Source organism: Protopterus annectens, chromosome 8.part0 (assembly GCF_019279795.1).
Source record: "Protopterus annectens isolate FY-2018-M chromosome 8.part0, PAN1.0, whole genome shotgun sequence".
Lineage (NCBI taxonomy): Eukaryota > Metazoa > Chordata > Ceratodontiformes > Protopteridae > Protopterus > Protopterus annectens.
In genome coordinates, this window is record NC_056741.1 from 636,877,806 (window position 1) to 636,899,027 (window position 21,222).

Genomic DNA, 21,222 nt, shown 5'->3' on the forward strand with positions numbered 1-21,222 from the left:
TTCAGCTCCAGTGAGATTACAAAGAATGATGCTCAAATTGCAAAAGTATATCTTCAAAATGGTCAGTACAAAAGGCGAACTTCTTTATCTGGCTGATACCTTATCCAGATCATCCAGAAATACAATGGATCAGCTTGATGCAGAGAATTTTGACTTTGATGTAATGGAAGTGCATAATTTTTTTACCACGATACTTGATGAGCTGAGAGATCATGCAAAGATTGATACAATTTTGCAAAAGCTCATTATGTTGTTTGGCCGTCAAAGCAATCTAGTGTACCACCTGAAGTGCAAACTTATTTTCCTTATAGAGATGAGATGTTGATGGACGATGGCATAATTTTCAAAGGTCCTATGATTGTTGTTCCTGCTTCTTTACAACATGAATATATCCAGATTTTGCATCGTGGTCACCCAGGTTCCAAACTGCCAAAAGAAGGGCGAGAGAACTAGTATTTTGGCCTTCTCTTGTAAAAGACATTGATAAAGTACTTTCTTCTTGTTCAGTATACAATAGTACTAAATTGTATTTGCAAAGAGAACCACTTCAGCTATGTCAAGTTCCTGAACTACCTTGGTCAACAGTAGCCACTGATATATTTGAGTGGAACAATCAGAATTACTTAGCACTGGTAGACTCTTATTCGAACTGGATTGAGATTGATTTACTACCTATCCTAAACTCCACTGCTGCTATCACTAAGTTGAAACATCATTTCTCAGTCTATGGTGGTCCACACAAAGTTATGACAATAGCACTCAATTTACTAGTCAGTTGGTTTGGACATTTGCAAGAGATTGGGACTTTATACATGTTAAGTAGTCCAGAATATCCACAGTCAAATGGACTAGTTGATCATGCAGTACACAGTGCAAAGCAATTACTTGAAATGTCAAAGCATGACAATAGCGATGTCTTTTTGAATTTACTCAATCTCAGAAACATACCACGTGACAATATACTTGGCTCACCTGCTCAGAGACTTCTATCCAGGCAAACCAGAACAGCATTGCCTATTAGTTCTAGTTTGTTGAGGCCTAAAGCTAAGAGCAATAAAACCATTAGAGCCCAGTTATTCAGGAAGCATTCTTTACAGAAGTCCAGCTATGATAAATCGAGCAGATTTCTTCCTCTATTGAAAGAAGAAGAGACAGTGAGGATACAAATGGTGAAAGGTTTCGACCGCATTGGTCAAGTAACAGGTATATGTACCAAGCCAAGATCCTGCTTCATAGAATCTGAGGGTGTGGAGTACAGGAGAAATCACAGACATCTTCTTCCTGTACCAGAATCTATATTGCAGCATTGCTCCTTTGATACAGACTCTAGATCTCAGAGCTATCCAGACAATGTTCCTGTTCCAGAACATGTCTTAACTTCTACTTCCATTCCTGATGATGTTCCTGATGTTCCTAAGGTTGAACATTCAGCAGAGACAGTCCCAGTTGCTAAATCTGATTCTAAATTTTATGTCATATGTTTTGGTCATATTTCCAGACCTAGTGTGAAACACACAGAGACCTGGATTGTATATATGTGTATCTAGTTCTGTAAAATTGCATGACAAAAATTATTTGTATTGATTGCATGTCAACTGATATTGTCAATATTGCATAACCTATTACTCAAAGAGGAGGATGTAGAACAGAGTGTGTGTGCTGTACCTTTAAGAAGCATTTTGAAGACTGAACGTGCATATAAATAGCAAGCACATGCCAGTTTCAGTGCCATTTTGAGAGTGCAGCCGGAGATTGAGCATGTACGAGTGTAATAGCTAGTTTGTATATAAGTTTACCTAAGTTAACATTACTAAGCCTCAATTGTGATGTGTCTGTACATAATAAAGCTGCTTGAACAGAAGCTATGAAGTCTCGTCCATTACATCCTGACTAGACAAGCAACATCATCCAAATGACTCTCTCACTTGCTCTGCCAAGTCAGTCTGGAGCCATGGTCATTTCTGGGGTAGACCACATGGCTAATTTACATTACCCACTCCCCCAGACTATTGCTTCAGCATGCAGCTTCTCCAGTGATACCACCCTCTATGCTTTGGCTAGTCACAGAGAAAACCCATAGAAGTTGAGCAGTTTCTGAATCAGTAGTTAATGCTTCTGTATCTCAGTAAGCCCGTCTGAATGTCAGAGATTATTAGGAAGCACTACAGGTGCTTGAGTCTCAAATGCTTGAAATCTACCTGAAGCCAGGACTTGAGCACCTTGCAACTTGTGTAGGCTGCTGCTTGTGCCTTGCAGCTCGTGTAGGCTGCTGCTTGTGCCAAGCAACCATGGGAAGAAGGCTGAGGGAGCAGGAGTGGGGTTTCGGGCTTAGGGAGTGAGAGGGGACTTTTAGTTATATGGAGCAGGAAAGGAGTTTTAAGTTTATGGAATGGGAGGGGAGTTTTAGAATTAGGAAGCAATCAGTGAATTTAGGATTAGAATGTTGGTGGTATTTTAGGTTTAGGGAGCAATACAGAAATTCTGGGTTAGGGAGGGGAAGTGGAGGTTTACAATAAGGGAGCAAGTAGTAGGATTAGGAACTGAGTTCAAGTTTTATGGTTAAGGTTTAGGTTCCAGTAGGGCTATATAGTTTTATAGGGTTGGGAGTGGGGAGAACTGCATGGGAATGGGAGATTGTGATTGCAGGAATTCGAGAAATTGCTTTTTCGATCAAGTGCCAATGAGTAGGTGTGTCGTAAGCTACTAGCATGCAAGCACCACTGGTCAACCCAGATTATAGATGTTAGTCCAATTTAACTCTACAGAGGACAATGGTCCTTTGGTAAGAATTATAAATAAGAAACTAGTTTCTAAGGTAACACTGGAATATGCAAGTTCTGATTTACATAAGTGTATAGAGCTATGAGTAACACTCCATGAAGAACATATCAAAATCACATCAAAATAGTGCAACCTGGCAGCTCTCAGAAAGTATTTTACTGCTGCATGATTTGCATTTGCCTTATGTTAAGGGATCACACCAGTTTTGTTCTGCTTCTTTACAATCCTGATATAGTACAGTGGACTGCAACGTTTAATGCAATATTTCCATTTCTGTGCTATATCTAAAATGAAAAAGACTGTTAAGATGCTTCAAATCATTTTGTCAGGAGCATTTGCCAATAATTTAAACTGACAGGTTATAGGGTTTGATCTTTTCTACTTCCATAGACCTGCTGTGTGACTGACTGTGTCACTAACCTAGACAGGGATCTTGGGTCGTGGCTGAAGAGGGACACTTGAGTCCAGTGGGTTTACTCACTAAGCATAGAGGATTATGATCAGATGGCCACTCATAACCTGCTTATTACGTGTTTGAGACATGTTTGAGACATGAATGCCAAGAAATACACCTTGAGAGTAAAGGTGAATCTTGCCATCCATGAAGAGAATGCATAACTAAAGGTTATTATCAGAGATCCGATCATAATACTTTCTAATGTTTGGAGTTTTATCTTCTCCATGTACTGCTAGTTACAGGGGAAAAAACACACTAGGTGTTTTGCTGGCTTTTAAAGCCATAAAGCACTTAGCGAGCGCTGGCAAAAAGACAATATAACACAGTCTCTTACATTTAAACTCACCTTAAAACAAAAGAGGTAAGATAGGTACCCAACACACCAAAATTTAATGTTACCGCTTTCATTATTCCTTTTTATTTCTGGTTTTAGAACATATCTGTGAAGATGTTAGGGGTGAATCGTGGTCATTGAAACTAGAGGAAAGGGAGGTGCTTTGGCAGCTAAGACAATGCACATGCCCACCCTGGTTTAAATGACTGTTGTTCTGTTAAATGTCTTTTGAAACTGAAATAATTAGATAGATAATGTTAGTTTTTTTAAAAATGGGTATTTTTATATGTATTGCTGGTAAGATTTAGTGTGAGATATTGATGTAATTTCATAGTATTATGCCTTTAACTTGATGGATAGGTTTGTGATGTCATTGTCAAATGAGGAATTTAAGTGTGTTAATAGTTGATATTAATTTGTCTGATGAAGTTCATTGCTACTGGTGAACGGAAAAAAAGCGCTAACATTAAATTTTGCTGTGTTGGATATCTTGCCTCTTTTGTTTTTAGTTTGATCGTATTTTACCAGTTTTCTTGGTTTTGATTTATGTTCACCTTGCAATGCCTCTCAACTGTCCAGATATTTGTCTCATATGTTTGTTGTGCTCCTCAAAAAATCTTGTTTTTGGACAAATCGCTGAGGATTAAAGTCACTAACTAATAACACACATTTGAGTTTCCTTCAGAAAATGCAGGTGAATACATATCCTGTTATTCTAGCTACTTTCTAAGTTTATAAGAGGAAGTCAGGCAGTCAGGGAAACATTACCAGTATGTACAGCAGGCAGAAACAAATCTGTTTTTTATTCTGCCTCTGCCTTTGCTGGTCAGTACTGGCAAATTTGACTACATAGCATGAGACCCAGCCTTAACAAGTATTGCAGGGGGTGTGTAACATTTGTTAAGATTGGGTTTCACGCTATACTAGTGCTTAACTGATTTGTCTTTTTCTGAATATTGGAACATAATCACTGCGCTCCATGCACTACAAATGAATAAAACAAAAATAAAACAAAAAAAAATAATGAAACTAACAAGTGCCACTTAGGCTTAAGATACTCAACGTAAAACATGCACAAGTAGAATTAAATAATAAATTCAAAATATAAAGACTACCATCAATTTATGACTAATAATATTTCTTGCATGCACCAAGTTCCTGCTTGCAGCATACTTTGAGATCTATCATAATTATGATCATTTTTTAAACTGTTTGGACAAGGTAGAACAGTCTTCTTTACCCCATAATCTCTCCAGCATGTCTGAGGTCTTATTTCAGTTATTTTTGCTATGTACACCTCCCTTGGGTCGTGCCAAAGAGACACATTCGTTCAATGTTCCCATACCACCTAAACTGAATCTTCCTGTCAACATAAAGGAGCAGTGGTTATACTCCAACATCTTTCATGATGAACATTATCATAGACAGCCCTAGCTAAGGGGCCCCATTATTTACCTGTAAACCAGATATTATCCTTTAGGTTACTACCCAAAAGATGATGCTTTTGTTTATATTTTGGTCCATTTTTTAATAAAGTGTTTTGTAAATATCTTATTAAACAATGGCCCAAAACAATTTAGTTTCTCCAGTTGTGATGTTACTATAGGTTAATGTCTGGTACATCCATAGACTTGAATGGGGCACCTTCATGCATGCATAGCGGCGCGCCCATTAAAGTCTATGGATGCAACAGACGTTAACTCTTGCTAATGTCACTGAGGTTTAACTTCCCCAATTTTTCCTTGGTGACATCATTGCAAAGAAACTGCATATTTTGAAATTATATATATATATACATATATATATATATATATATATATATATATATATATATATATATATATAAAAGAGATGGCAGAAATGGTCCAAGATGGGGGACAGTACTGTTCTTCACTTTATGCACTGCATGTTGTGGTGCTCAGCTAAGTTTTTAAATGTGGGCAAATCAGTTTAAGGTGGGGGGGGCAGTGAAATAAATCATACATAAAAAGAGAGGTGAGAAGAGGAAGAAATTGTTGGTCACTCTCCTGATCCCATATATATCAGTGATGATGAAGACACCAAGATACTTAAACTCTACCACCTGAGGTAACAACTCCCCCCCCACAGACAGACATCAACCTGCTCTTTTCTGGAAGACAATTACAATCTTTACTTTGGAGGTGATGGTTTACATACCATTTTCTTCAGACTCCCTAGGAATTGTGAGTACAGTAAAATTACATCAGACTTAGAATGCTTCAAGTTTATGAGTTTTTTATTCGTTCAAGCCAGTATTTGCAGTGCAAGCTACTAGCCATTACATATCTAAACAGATGAGTCTGAAACATTTAATCACAGTCAACAGAATAACATTCAGTTCACAGACTGAATGACTTGGTATGGCATACACAGCATTTCTGTGGGTATTATTGTTGTGTAATGGAAGAAGGGTAGACAGGATTAGGCATAAACACCCATGTAAGGGAGAATGATGCTCATTAAAGGAAAGCTGTTAGATAATATATTGCAGCCTCTGGCGACAGACACTTCCTAAGATATATAACATTGTACTATTCTAGATATGTAAAAATGCCAAAGGTTGCCCTATACGGATAAATACCTCACAATACACGGTAGAAGTGTATAATATAAACCAAAACAGCAATCCGTGGTGAAGTACAGCTGACCAGATATACGAAAACACTCTTGATGTATAAAAAGTTTTAATCCACAGTATTGTAGCAAACACAATACAGATAAAGATGCAGTCGATAAGCGCTTTCACTCAAAGTGAGCTTCATCAGATCGTACTACTGCTACCCATCAATTCTTTATATATAGTAATTCAAGCAACACAACACAATTCAATTATTCAATAATTCAATAAAACAATCATGATTCCTTAAAAATATACACACATAAATGTATATACTGTCACTGAGATGCATAATAAATGCTATGTAAGATTCTCAATCAAAACTTATACTCCTATGAATATAAAAAACTTGTTATAATATAAACAAGGTATATGAAAAATGTAAAAGACATCTATATATATAAGTAAATATATGAATACTATCTGTTAAATAAAAAATAAAAAAAATATATATATATATTATGTATTATTAAATGTGTGAAAAAATTTTTTTTATGTTATATTTTATGTATGTTTATTTATATATGTATGTGTGAATAGATCAAAAATAAATGTAACAGCTCAAAACTCATATGTCATTATATAGCAAAATTAATCTAAAATAACACATAAAAAATGTATGTATACATTTACATGTATCTCCAATGAACAACTCATTGCTTATGAATCATATATCGTATAGGACTATACGTAAAAAACTTAATTATGTATAAAATCATATGTGCCTAACACACTATTGAAAAAACTTTGCTACCTGAGTTTAACATTAATGTTCCTTCTCTTCTTCAGAGCTGGTTTTATAGAGGCTCTCTCATTCAACCCCGAGCCCCTATCAGCTCTTAACCTCACAATCCACTTGCTTTCTCTGTCCTCAGTGTGGTTTCTAACGTCCCCACCTCTGCTGTTAGGTATAATTACTTCTAATGCTCTAAATAAGAAACAATGTATTCTACCTGCCTCTACCACATGTTTAGCAAGGGCATTATGTGTGTTACCTTTCCTCATATGGTATATATGCTCACGTATTCTGTCCTTAAATTGGCGGTTAGTTTTGCCAACATAGAACGCCTTACATATCTGGCAGACTGCCAGATATACGATGTTCATACTCATGCACGTGGCCTCTACCTCGGTTCTAAATTGCACATGTGAGTCAGGATGGGTGAATGTAGTTTCTCGGTCAATATATATGCATTGATTACAATGCCCACATGCCTTCGTGTGGCTTGTTACTGTTATTTGTTTGTCTTTATTAGGATAGCATAACATTCTTCTAAGATTCAACTTGTTTCTGAATAAAAATCATGGTTCCTCTCCTACTGTTTGTTTAATTCTATCATCTGTGCACAAGATTGACCAATGTTTACTGAATATCTCTTTAAGGGCCATGTGATCATTGGTGTATGGCATAGATATCTTTAATTCTTTCCTAATGGTTGACGAACTATTAACTTTCTCTCGTTCAGGTCCATAATATGGTGCTGCTCTATCCTGTCTCAGTTCATGTATATCAGATAGTTGGTTATCTATCTCTCTGTGATTGTATCCACGTTCTATCAGCCTATCTCTTAGATCACCAATTCCTGAACTGAAACCTATGTCTGTGGCATTTAATCTAGAAATACGCATGCCTTGACCTCTTATGATGTTCTTGAATATATAGTGTGGGTGCATGCTACCTCTGTATAATATAGTGTTATGATGACAGGGTTTGCGATACACACCTGTGTTTATCAAACCATTGCCTAATTTCTCAACAAATAAATCCAAAAAATCTATCTTGTCAGTGGAATAGTTCATTGTGAAAACCAGGTAACTAGTTAGATTGTTAATCATCTTAAGAAATCCCTTCAACAACTGTATGTCTCCTCTCCATAACAGGAAGACGTCATCTACAAAGCGTCTGTAGAATACTACAGATTCCTTGTATTCGATGGTTTCAAACAATATTTCGTTCTCCCAATGGGCTAAAACATGTTAGATAGCTGTTTGCACATGGCGCACTCCATGGCAACTCCAGCTTGCTGTTGATATATTATGTCATCAAAAATGAACACATTATTACCCAATACTATATCCATGAAATGTACTAATAGATCAATTAGTATTGGTGTATATGTACTATGCTTCAATAGATATTCATTGATGTATATATGACCTAAGTCATTAGGTAGCACTGTAAATAAAGACTGAATATCAAGTGTGACCAACACCAAATCATCAACATCCGCCAATTCACTTATACATTCGTATAATTCAATTAGAAATTGCTTCGAATCTCTTAATATAATGTGATTGTTGTTTAAAACAGGACGTAAATGTTTTTCAATATATACTGAAATGTGTTCGGTTATCCAACCTTGTCCGGATACCACTGGTCTCATGGGTGGTTCACTGACACTCTTGTGTATCTTGGGAAAACCTTGTATTGCAGGAACCAAAGGACTAACGATCTTAAAATACTCAAAAAGCTCCTTCTCAATAATACCACCATTAAACATATCCAGTAATATATTCCCCACATGTGATATAATCATCGTCACTATCTCTCTATCAATTCTCAAATAGAACTTATCATTTAACAAGTTCAACATAGCTTTATGATAGTATATAGTATCCATGATGACAACCCGTCCTCCTTTATCAGCAGGTCTAATGACTATATTGCTGTTCATTCGTAGGTTTCTTAAGCTCTCCCTTTCCTTTCTACTAAGATTGTCCCTTCTTTTACTATATGTGTTGTTGGTAAAATATTTGTGTAACTCCTCTTCTGTTAGCTGCAAATAAGCTTCTACTAACGGATGATGTATAGGTGTAAAACTACTTAAATTTCTAAATGTTGGTATTGTTCCTCTTCCATCCTCAACTGTTCCAGCATCACTGAAAAGTATCTTTAACATCAAATTCCTGCAAAACATTCTGGTGTCTAAGATAGTATCTGCCAAATTGCTATTACCACTGGGGATGAAATTAAGTCCTTTGTTCAATAATTTCATCTCATGGTATGTCAATTCATAACTAGATATGTTCAGTACTAGTGAATTGTCACTCTTCATATTATTATTTAACTCTATCTCTGTCAATATTGCTGTCCTATCTTGTTTTTCCACATTTTCTTTATGGTATGTTGCGGTTGGGGTTGATAATCCCCTGAACCCTTCCTTTTCTGTCGTCCTCTGCTTGTAGAGCGCCCTCTTTTCATACCTCTGTCCTTCCTCACTGGTAAGGGAAAAGGGACCTCTCCACTTATTGTATTAATCACACTCATGTTCTTGTTAGTGACCTTAGGTCTAACCACATCTATGTTATCTATTCTATCTTGATTCATTACCCTATTCACAACCCTTACATCAGGATACAAATTCGTTGCTATGGGTTCAATGGGTTTTTTATTAGATCCTAAACTATCATTCTCAATGCATATGTCATCTCCAGTGTGTATAATACTGATCACATCCTCAGTGTCAGTATCTATACCAGATACCCTCCTCGGGCCGTCATTATGTCTTGGTTCCACTTCATGATATGCCTCATGTATCACATCTTGAGTGCTTGTCTTACTTCTTTTGTTTGGTGTAAAGCCTGTGTCATTATTGGTGTAATACTTATTCCTGTCAGCATGTATTAACTGACTATTCCTTGAAGTATCACTAGCTTTACTTTGCACATTCTGTCCATTTAATATTTCACCCCCTTCAATTTTTTCTGGCCAATTGGGGTGTGTTGACAGAATGCACGAAAAAGCAAAGTTGATCATGATTTTTGTTCAGGCCATCATTAAATCAAAAAGGATATGGGACAAACTTTAAACTGAATCTCAGAACACCTCAAAACTCCCTTGTTTATGAGGGCATAGCATCCCCCAGACTCTGGCTTAATTTAGATTGTTCCTTCGTAGTTATTAAAGTAATGTCTGCCCCAGTCTGAAAGGATGCAGGATAAAGCTGAAGAATAAGATACAGATGTGCAAAAAGGCAGAAAAAACATAATCTGGATAATATAAGCAGGGTATGGTGGAGGGGGAATTAGGGGATATGTGTATGGAGGAGAAGTGGGGGCAACATGGAGCCCTTTCACCTAGGAGGCCATCTTGTCTTAGGCTGGCTTTGACGCTGAGTATAGAGCTTAATGATTCACTATTTAGTAGTTTGTGGGGGGTTGACTTAATGGTTAGGTTGTTTACTTCAAAAAAGCAAAGCCAGCACCATGTAAGCGTATCAAAACTTCTTTTAATGTGGCAACACCATAAAAATCAAACCGGTTTCGGCACCCTTACCTTCTTCAGTGATAAATACAAAGGCACAAGTCACCAATACTTATCCCATAATTAATCATCATTACATCATCAAGCATCAACATTTAAAGCAACAGCAACCTCATTTGTCAGAACTGTGATCATACACATATATTACATATGGTCATTAAGCCCTGGAGAAAACAAACCCCCAAGTTTAATGATGCAACCCCTCTCCTTCTTATTTAGTATTGCATGCCATCCCAATTTGTTTTTCCTGTCCCCCAAAACTTTATCAATGACCATAAAATGAAACTTGGCATTATTATGTTTAAGTGCATGTTTATACAAGGCATTTGAAATACGTTTGCTACGAATATCACTAAGGTGTTCTGATATACAAACATCCATAGATCTCGAGGTCTGCTCAACATAAAAGGCAGCACATGAACATGTCACTAAATATACCAACCAATCTGACCCGCAGTTTGCAAAAAATCTAATATCGTAAACCTTACTAGTGTTCCTACTAGAAAACTGTTTTGTTTTTAACATATGTTTTGCAAAGTGAGCAATGCCCACATGGAAAAGACCCACAGACTTTATCACCAGTTAAGGTACCTTGTTGTTCTATGTTTTGATTCTTATTGCTCCATTTGTAGTGATTGAAATGAGAGCCTAACGTTCACCCTCTTCTATATGAAAATTGGCATTTTGACAAAAGTAGACTAGACAGTTCATTAGCTAACAAAATATTCCAATTTTTATTCATAACTTCCCTAATAATATTGCTATTCCTACCATATGTAGTAAAAAACCTAATAGCATTCTCATCCTCATGTTTTCTACCATGATATTTCAGCGTTTCAGACCTACTTTGACCTGCTACCCATTTTTTGGCTGACCTGATGTTATGAGGTTGCTACCCCCAACCAAAAACCTTTCTGTAAGGTCATCCTCAAAATATTGATAGGTATCTGGAGAGGAACAAATTCTTTTCACTCTTAGAAATTGAGACTTAGGTATATTTTCTATAATGTGGTGGGGATGTAAACTAGCAGCAAATAGCAAATTATTATACTATGGATATTTGCGATATATCTTGGATGCCAACGTATTATCATTATTTCTTGTGACCATCACATCCAAAAAATTAATCTGCTGTATCTTTCAGAATAATCTAAGTGTTTGTACCCAACTTATTTAAGTTTGTGTTTCAGTTATTCCACCTTCCCTACTATATCAGAACCCACTTGAGAAACACAAACTATGGTGATCTACACATTATCTTCCACCTAATACAAAAACAGCCCATATGAATATAATTTTGCAAATATAACAATCAACTTAACAGTGTTTTGGTTTGAATCAATATCATTCATAGTCCAACTGTTAGACAATATTAGATACAATTCCACAGGCTGAGGGATATTCTTAATCATTGCTCTCAGAATTCTGAAAGGAAGAACGTTTTCTTCCAAGCCTCATTTTGTACATCAGAAGACGTTGCTTTTATGAATACCCTGAATTATATGAGTGTTTTTTTTCAAATGACCCTTAAGGAATTCATATTATGGTGGGACATATTATACCAGGACAGCCAAAGTCAAAAACATGTCAATACAACTTTACTCAATGAGCAAGTTCTCTTCAGACCAGTGTAAAACAGTTAAAAGCAGTCTGCAGAATTCTATTAATACATTTAGTCAATTTTCAGTCAGGAGATCTACTGATTAAGACTACTAGTTCTTCAGTCATTGGTATATAAACAAGTAAGGACATTTTGCTTGCCCTGTAAATAGATGATCACTTCATTGTTTATCATGCTATACATTCACAATTCACTTTCGGTTTTCTAGGGTAATTAAAGAATACATTCTAAATGTTTTCCGCCTTTGAGATCAAGCTAAGTTTGCAGTTAGGTTTGAAAGATTTAAAAAGTAAGTAGTCTCTGTATTTGATTTAATAGGTAAGTAGTTTTTGTACTTTAAAGTAGACTTGCTTTTCTGACTAGGGTAATTTTTGAAAACTAAATAGTACCCCTTCTTTCATTTGCCTTTCTTAATAATTTTGTTGTTGCATGAAAGAGATGTTTATTGGATTTTACCTGTCTGTTTATACCTTATCTGAATGATTGCACAGGTTAATAATTTTACAGAACTTTTGTAGATTATCCTGAGCAGATTTATTTAGCTCATTGATGACAGTATTCCAATCTGTTCTATCAAGTATATTGTTTACCGCATCATAGTTTAGACTGATTAGATCTAGGAAGAAAGATTTATTTATAATAAACTAGCATCTTGGAGTTGGTGCAGAGGATTAATGCTATGTGCTGTTAATGAGTACCATCCTGCAATCCAGGGTTTAATTCTTTCTTCTGCCATTTGCCTACTGTGTGACTCTGAGCAAGTCAATTAAATAGATCACGATTTCATATGGAGTCTGGAGAAGATCTGTGTGGATCAATGGTCTACCCCAATTAACAAATACATAATAAGTGACTTTGATTTTACTTTTTGGACAAAGATGATGGTATCAGGATTCCAGGGATTGATTTATGGTTATAGATTCATGTTCTCTAATATAAATTATTCTATAAAACAACATTCTTGCAAGACTTTTTTCTGAAACACACAAAGTGTGAATAAAAAATACTTACATACTCTGTATAGCAAATGCTGGGTTAAGTCATACAAGTCTAAATCATTTGGTAAGTCTGTAACAACACAATATGGGAGTGACAATGTGAGCATCCTGGGTTAGAGATATGTTTAGCAGAACATAGCACTAACTGGCCAGGGAGGCTGAATATCCATTTCCTAGAATGTTGTATAATCTGGCTAATATACTAGTCTGTTTGTTCCTGCATCTATCAGAGGATGTTCTTTAAACTATGCCTGGAGCAATGAGGGCACAGAAGGTTCAGAGTCTGCAAGTGCAAGTATCGTTGTGGGCATGAACACAGGAGCATGCTCTGCACAAGTTATTGGATTAGCCAAGTACACATCGCCTCATTGGTCAGAAGGATAACCATATGAAGCTCCATTTCCAGTCTTAAAACCTTATTTAAATCTTAGTAGGATAAGAATGCAATATGAAGAGGTTGTTAGTCTGTGGTTTCAACAGTATGTTATATCAATCTAATGTTTGTCTGTCTGTCTGACTGTCTGTGTTGATAAATAGTGTTGAAGATGGCAGGGACTCTAAAGCATTTCACAGAGATGGTAAAAAAAAAATTCTAGTGTCTTACCTAAATTATCTCATTCCGTAAAGCTGCATCCATCAGCTTAGTTTCTAGCAGTGCCACTGGTTTCTCAATTTCTAATTTGACTGAAAAATAAGTAGAATTACTTAGTCTCCTGTTAATAATTAATGAAGATGAAATGTATACATTAAAATGCAGAATTTAGTCTGGTTTTAAGCATTCTTGGTCATTAGTTGAATATGTCACCATGTACAATGACCAAGAAAAACAGACAAAATATTTTGCCAGCATACACAAGATAATAAGCTGTGAAATGTCTGAGGGTGGCTTGGCAAGAAACTGACTTTGACTACTTCAATGTCATACGTCAATCATCTAGGAGACAAAATATCAATAAATAAGTATATGTTTTCTGGATCACTTTTACATACTATGAACTGAAACTGTTTGGTTTACAGAGATTTCAAAGAGTCAATGCCAGGAACCGAACTCTCACCCCCTTCTACACATGCAGAGAATGCAAGAAACAGTAGCCGTAGCAAAGGTGGAAGCAAGGGAAAAGAACATGCAGAAGGAAAAGATCGAGCAAACAGTCCGTGTGGCCTAAGGAGACCTTGTGCTCCTGGCACATCCCAACAGTTGCAGCAACAGCAGGTAATGTAGTGCTCTCACTAATAAATGTAAATTATCTGCTACATCTTATAGCTTGTCACAATGCATGGATGTGTTACAAGAGCAATCAACAGGCTTTAGAAGACTGCATGAGAAATACATTCCCTCTGCTATTCTGAATATTTAAAATGTTTAGGCCAAGAACATCCAGATCACCACTTTTGATATTCAGGTCTCACAGTACTGATCTAGAAATAACTGAGCTCTAGTCTTTGCAAAGAACTTGAAGCTATGCATTTTCATCATGTAGGAGACCTCCAGGTCAGCGGCTTCTTGCACTGGGTTTTGTTGTATTGCATACAACTCTGGGGGTAAAAGAACTGCAGAGAGAGGGCGTGCTACAGTAATATACTCTTCCAGTAGCAGCCAGTGTAGCCGTTTCTACTGCAATAACAGCTGTGTTGTTCTGGTAAGATAGTTTCTAGTTGTCATTTTTTTCCCTTGATAACTAACCTTCAGATCCTTTGTTAGTTGTGAAAGAAGACTTCATTAAACAGTTTTAGAGTAGCTTTTAGTTTATGCAGATAAAAAAGAAACTTGAAAATGGAAAGAAAACTGTTCTGGCAAGGGAACAGAGTGCAGTAGAACCTTGTGCATGTAAAACCACTGTGTTGAGCAAGTAACTGCAAGGTATCTGCTCCATTCACAGTTACCCTCTGATTAAGAGTTAGCAGTATATACATCCAACTGCAGGAGCCCTGTCATCCAGATTATGTCAAAAACTGTACCTGCTTTCAAAGGAGCCATACTGCTCCCCCCCCCCCCCAAGCAAGGAAAGCTGGCATCGGCCACTCAGCCACCCTCCCTTGGTCGGCCCTCCAGTGACTGTCACTGCTTAATCTTGGGTCACCAGCAGCACAACACAGCTGTATACTCTGTCACTGTCTCTTAGCAGTTCCCACTTGTTTGATTAAAAGTACTTCTGCTCTTTGCACATTCTATAGGTGGATTTATGGAGGTGTGGTTTGGAGTGCTAACTGTGTCAATTATAATCTCAGCTCACAGGAGTTCTGTTACAGAACATGTTGAAAGATGACGGATGAAATGGAGAAATACAGCTCTCCTGATCTGTTTTATCAAACCAGCTATTCACAGACCAAATCTCTCCAAAGAAATAAAGCTTACCCTGAAGTATTACAACGTTCAGGTAGGATACAATTCAGCAGGGAATGTTGGGGGGAGGCCTCGCCTTTTTCAGAAAGGTTTTGGAGAGCCATTGTTCATTCTAAAAGATTTGGTCACTTGTGTTTCACCAAATAAAGTGCAGGCCTGCTACCAGAGATCTGTTTTTTAGGCTGGACAGCTTAAGGTTGATTTCTCTCAGTTCTATTGCACAAGTCACATTGAAGGGTTGTACTAGCTGGAGATAAATTACAGCTCAGTTCTTTTTCTCAGACAGACATTATAATTAACAGTGGTGCAGGCTAAGTGGTTAGATGACAGTTGAAAACTAACCCAATCTCCCCTTCTCAGAAGTAGTTATTGCCGACCAAGAATGTCAACCCACAGGTTGAGATTTGTTTATAACCTCTAAAGCAATTTATTGTACACAAACTAAAATGTACGACATTTTGCAGTTATATAAATAGAGTGAAATATATATATTTCTATAACAGTTATATTTAAGTTACAGAAAGGTTTATAAATAGCTTATTTTCTTTTACGTTATGATACTATAAGTTTTGTTGTCAACTATACAGAGGAACAAATAGGTGAAGTAGATGGTGGCATCTGTTGTGCTGCAAGCCTCAGCCTGAAATTAAGAAATTGTTTACGTCTGAAGGAAAGAAGGGTCCCATCTGCAGTAGACAATACAGAGGGATGTGGTCTTAACACTTCCTGGTTACTTTGTTTCCATCTTGATTGGACACAAAGAAAGCAATGTCTAGAACATTTGATCCAAGGGAACAGTTGACTAGCTTGTTTTCTTTAAGCTTTGGGCTTTATAAATAGCTCTGTATGGTAAACGTAATCAGAAGGAGTTACCCACTGTTTCAGTTCTAATCTGCTCTAGCAGAAGATACAAAGATTATTAGTTTAGGTGAATGCAAGACTTTGCTACTTTTGTTTTACTCAATAGCTTTTAGAGTAAGTTAAAAACTTTGCACGTCTCTGGTTCAAAGATGGTCTGAAGTATTCCTTTGCAGGTGTGTGTACACAGCCAAATGGTTGTTGGAATGTCTATGAATAATGTAGACCACCCTTAGATCACTGGCTAATGAAATGTTGTTTTTGAGCTGTCATCTGCCAAAGGACTTGGCGAGAGTTGAAATGGTTTAGAATTTCCAGACATGGTATTGACAAGCATTTCAGTTGCACTTACTACTGTATAAATTATTCTAATTATTTTTGTTCTCTGTATCACTGTTTTATTTTATGCAAACTAGAATTACATGATCTTTGCCAGTTGTATTGCTAGATGAAAATATATATTTGCTAGAGCTATCTCTTTTGGTATTCTTTAAACTTCCATCCTTTTTTAGCTCCATTGTGTGTTTTCTGTCTTTGGCTGCATCCATGCAGCAGCAAACTTCAAAGTGCAAAGAAAGAGAAGAAAATGAACTGGTATCTTTGTGACATATTTAAAGATATGAAGACAGGATTATTTTACATAAGCATGAAAGGAATCAGCTCCTTAACTACCTGAAGTGAAACTCAAAGGATAACCAATGCAATTCTCCACTCATTTGGCATGAAGCTTGTTTGGGGGCTGTGGTTAATAGTGATTGTAGTGGGCCTATGAGTTCATGTTTCATGCTAATAGGGAGACTTCCCAGGATATTGTATGGGCCTATCAATGCAGCTTTCTTGGCCTTGGAGAGTGTCTTGAGGATCTGTTCCCTAGTGATAATGGCAGTTATGGTTGTCGGTATTTCTGTGTCGGGGTGGTAAAATTGGAGCTAAATTTCTTGAGCAGTAGATTTGCTATATCTTCTAGCTCAGTACAGCTGACTTCATTTGCAATTAATTCAGTATATTGTTATGTATTGGTTTGAAGTTGCAAGCACAGAGGAAGGAAGTTATGTGACTGTCTTTGGCCTGAGAGGCTATTTTTACCTCACATTTGGCTTTGGTAACTTGATACCCTCCCCCAAGTTGTTAGTTTAGACTGATGAGGGAGTTTTTACCTTGCTGGGCTCTGCACCTGCTAATTTTCACCATGGGTTTTCTTCCTTTTGTTGTACAGCATATTAATGTTTGAATTCAACTAGGATGGCTTGTTTTTTGAGTTAGTTCTGCACTTGTTATGGATGGGTACAGCTGTCTCTATGCAGCTGTTAATATACCGGCTTTCTATGAACAACTCCAGTTAGGCAGTGGTGTTCTAGGGTTTGGGAGGGCTTGGAATCTTGTGAAGTTGTCACTTAATCGTAGGAAGTTTGCCTTAGAATAATTCCTAAAAATTCTAGGATTAGCTGGGATATCAAGTTTTATTTTTTTATTTTTACTTCAAAGGAAACAGCTTTATGGTTCAACCTGACCATTAAGGACAATACATTAAGAATGGTACAATGTTCTCTTCTCCCATATTTGTGAAGACTTGGTCAATGATGCTTGCATCCTAAGTAACAGTAAGGACTAGCTAGTCCAGGCTATTTGTGTTTACAAAGTCCAAGACTCTAGAAGCATGCATATTAGGGGTCATTTATGATTCTCAGTCTATAGTGGAGTACTTAAAGACACCCATGAATATAGTGATGGGTTGAAAGGGGAGTGTCTCCAGTACATGTAAGTATGTGTTATGGGTTTCTTGTGTCCTAGGATTATAGGAGGTTACTAGTCTATGGCCCTAAAGCCTTTTTAAGCCTAGCCATTAATGCCCCAATTTTCCCAATTATCAAAGCCCAAGGACTAGAATGGGTTTGCTATGTGCCTGAGCCTTAAAGCATCTACAGGCTGCTCCTGTCCATAAGGGACACAGGTGACAAGGCAGATGTGAATTTGTGATTTCCCATCCATTGGTACAAATTGCATTTGAATAGGCTTGGGAAGAGCTCTGCTTCACATGAATAAGGAATCTGTTCCAGAGAAGGGGCAATCTCTGAGACACATACCTGTCCCTCCAACATGTTTTGTTTGTGTCACAGACAAGGTTTAGATCCTGATGTCAGGTAATACTACTGCTGTTTGTTTTGTGAATGTGTAGCAGATCCATCAGGGCTGGACTGGAGAATGCCTTATAGGTAAGGCATAGATCGTCCCCTCACTAGTCTGCAGGAGACCGAGTACAGGGGCAGGGGTTTGAAGCAGCCCACATAGGACATGTTATTTACACCCTGTATTGTCTTAGTAAGGAACCTCTGTGGCTGCTCCAACTCTTGCAAATGCCTGGTCAGATCAGATGCACAACGAAGGATGTGTTGTACTTGATTACCAGTTTAATAAGGATAGAGAACAGTGGGACTCTGATCTCCTTAGATCTGGATGCCATACCCTTACTTATATGTTGTGCCATGTAGAAGGATTTTCTCACCAACATGGACACTTGGTGATCAAATGTCAGGTTAGTGTCTATTTGAGTTCCCAAGTCCCTTATCACTAGATCTACTCTCAGGAGAATGTTTTCAAAGTTGTAATTTGCAAGGGTGGTTGTCTTTCAAAAGGGTATAATTATGCATTTTTTGCCCTGAGTGTTTGGTCAGTGCTCTGGTACCAGTTATTTGTCTGTGTGCAGACCCTCCTGGAGGATATCAATATCTTTGAGAGATTCAGTGATTGCACGCATATTGCAGTTATCAGCAAATTTGGTCAGCCAATGGCCCTCTACATTTGCCTTGATTTCGGAAAAATACATTCAAAACAGCAGAGGTTCCACTACCAAACTCTGTGAGACACCACTAGTAATAGGCTTCTTGGTGAAAGTATATTCCCCCACCTATAACTTGCAAGGATATAATATGGGACTTTGCCTGTGGTCATTTGTACATGGAAAAGCTCAAGTGCATCATACTGATTGACCAACCATTGAAGTGTGTATGTTGTTGATGTACCTTTTGTCCCTTCCTGTACAATAATTAGTCTACATGTAGCCCTGCACTACCTGGGAGCTCTCTTCAGCTTAAAATCAAGTTTTAGTAACTGCACAAGTGTCTATATTCTGCATTCTGAGAAAAGCCTGTAGTTGGTGGAGTTTCTTTTTCAGGCAGTGAGCAGTAACACTTTTAGATGCTCTTGTTTTTGTTTTGCTATGTCAGATTGGCAATGTCTAAAAAGGGAAGTATTGGGGAGGGAAAGAGTTTAGGCAATATTCAAAAGCCTAAAGAGGACAAGTGCCAAGTGCAGACCTTCCCTGGCAAAGCAGCATGGTCTGTCTACCATATCGTCCTGGCCTGACAAATATTGTACTTCCTTCAAATGGCACCAAAAACTAAACCAATTGTTCATATTCAGCGCAATACTCAATGTCCCTTTCTGTGCAAGTATCAATGCAATGTCTTAACCAAGTACCTGTGCAATACTAAAGTCTCATGAAAGTAAGTGTTCAGTTCAAAATGTGTTAAAATGTGTTTCTAATTATGTGCAATATTATTAGTCTGTCTACCTGCATGTCTATGATGTAATAGTTACATGTGTAAATGTCTGTGAAAATAGTCTGTATGTTGCCTGCACATTGAGTCTGGAGATACGGAATTTCGTTCAGTTTTTGCACTTGTGTGATTTCTGAATGACAATAAAGTTTACTTTGACTTTTAATATTGTGGCATCATAATTGGAGAAGGAAGAACACTGCTCAATGCTAGGCTCATACTGGCCTGTGACACATAGTCCAAGAGCTCCATCATGTCCCTTCATATAGACCAGAGAGGTACACTTCAGGCATTTTGCACTCATATGGACTACGTCTGAGTAATACTGTAACTTATGGTTCAACAATCTGAGCGTGTGCTTGATCTGTTGGATTATGGTCTGTAAAAGGCAAATGACCGTAATTCTCTCCTTACTCAGCCTGGTGAGTGGGACATCTTTGTATATCATAATGGAGCCCACTATGACCAAAATATTGGGTTTTGTGGTTGTTTGCTTTATGGTTATAGAGGTTGAGATACTGTGAGATTTGGTAGTGTGCTTCATGGTGGGTGTTGTTTTGGTAGAGTACTTTTCAGGTCAATGAAGATATTTATTGTGGCTGCAATGTCTGGGAGGCCTTTGGGGTTTAGGAAAATTACATTTAAGTGCCTCAGCATATGAGTATCTTTGTATCTATGTATCTGGTACAAAGTGTGTGGGGTGGGTGTAGTGTGTGTGTTTCTGACAACCTGTTTGGTATTATAAGTGGTTACATATTGAAAGAATGAAAGTTACAAAGTGCGAACACTCAGATGAGCAAAAATGCCACAACTCAAAGTTTTTTTTTTTTTATCGCAGTACAGTGAAGATCGGAATATTTGCCCTTTCTTCACTGTAGTGCGATCTCGGAGTTGGAATATATATTTAGCAGGGGATGTGGGGGGCACAGCCCCCCACAGTAACATTTTCGAGTTGCGGCATTTTCGCTCATCTGAGCGTTCGCACTTTATAACTTTCATTCTTTCAATATAGACCCATTATAAGTGCTCTTTTATAAGAGCCTTGTTTCCAGTTAGATTGCATAACTACATCTCCCACATACATATCATTTTGTTTAAGAATTAAATAGTTGTCATTAAACATGAGACAATTGCTACATTGCCTCAAGAAGACCATATCCACCAAACTGACTGTAGATAGTAGGAAATTGCATATCCATAAATTTTATATACTACAGTACTATAAAATACTCAATATGACTTGGCATAGTATAAACAAGACTAACAATGCATCTTAAAGTTTGTCATTACAAGTCTCTCAAACTTTAATTCATTACAAGTCTCTCAATGAAGCCTCCTCATATATGACTGTAACTGGAACATCGCAATAG

At 37.3% G+C, this 21,222-nt stretch overlaps 1 protein-coding gene across 3 annotated transcripts in view; it reads left to right on the forward strand.

Moving 5' to 3' along the window:
* Window positions 1-21,222, forward strand: part of FOXP3 (forkhead box P3) — a 733,303-nt gene that overhangs the window by 381,579 nt on the left and 330,502 nt on the right. For all 3 annotated transcript variants that reach the window (XM_044080123.1, XM_044080122.1, XM_044080124.1), the window contains one exon: window positions 14,111-14,306. In XM_044080123.1, the coding sequence (XP_043936058.1) occupies window positions 14,111-14,306 (196 nt within the window). The remainder of the gene's footprint in view (window positions 1-14,110; window positions 14,307-21,222) is intronic.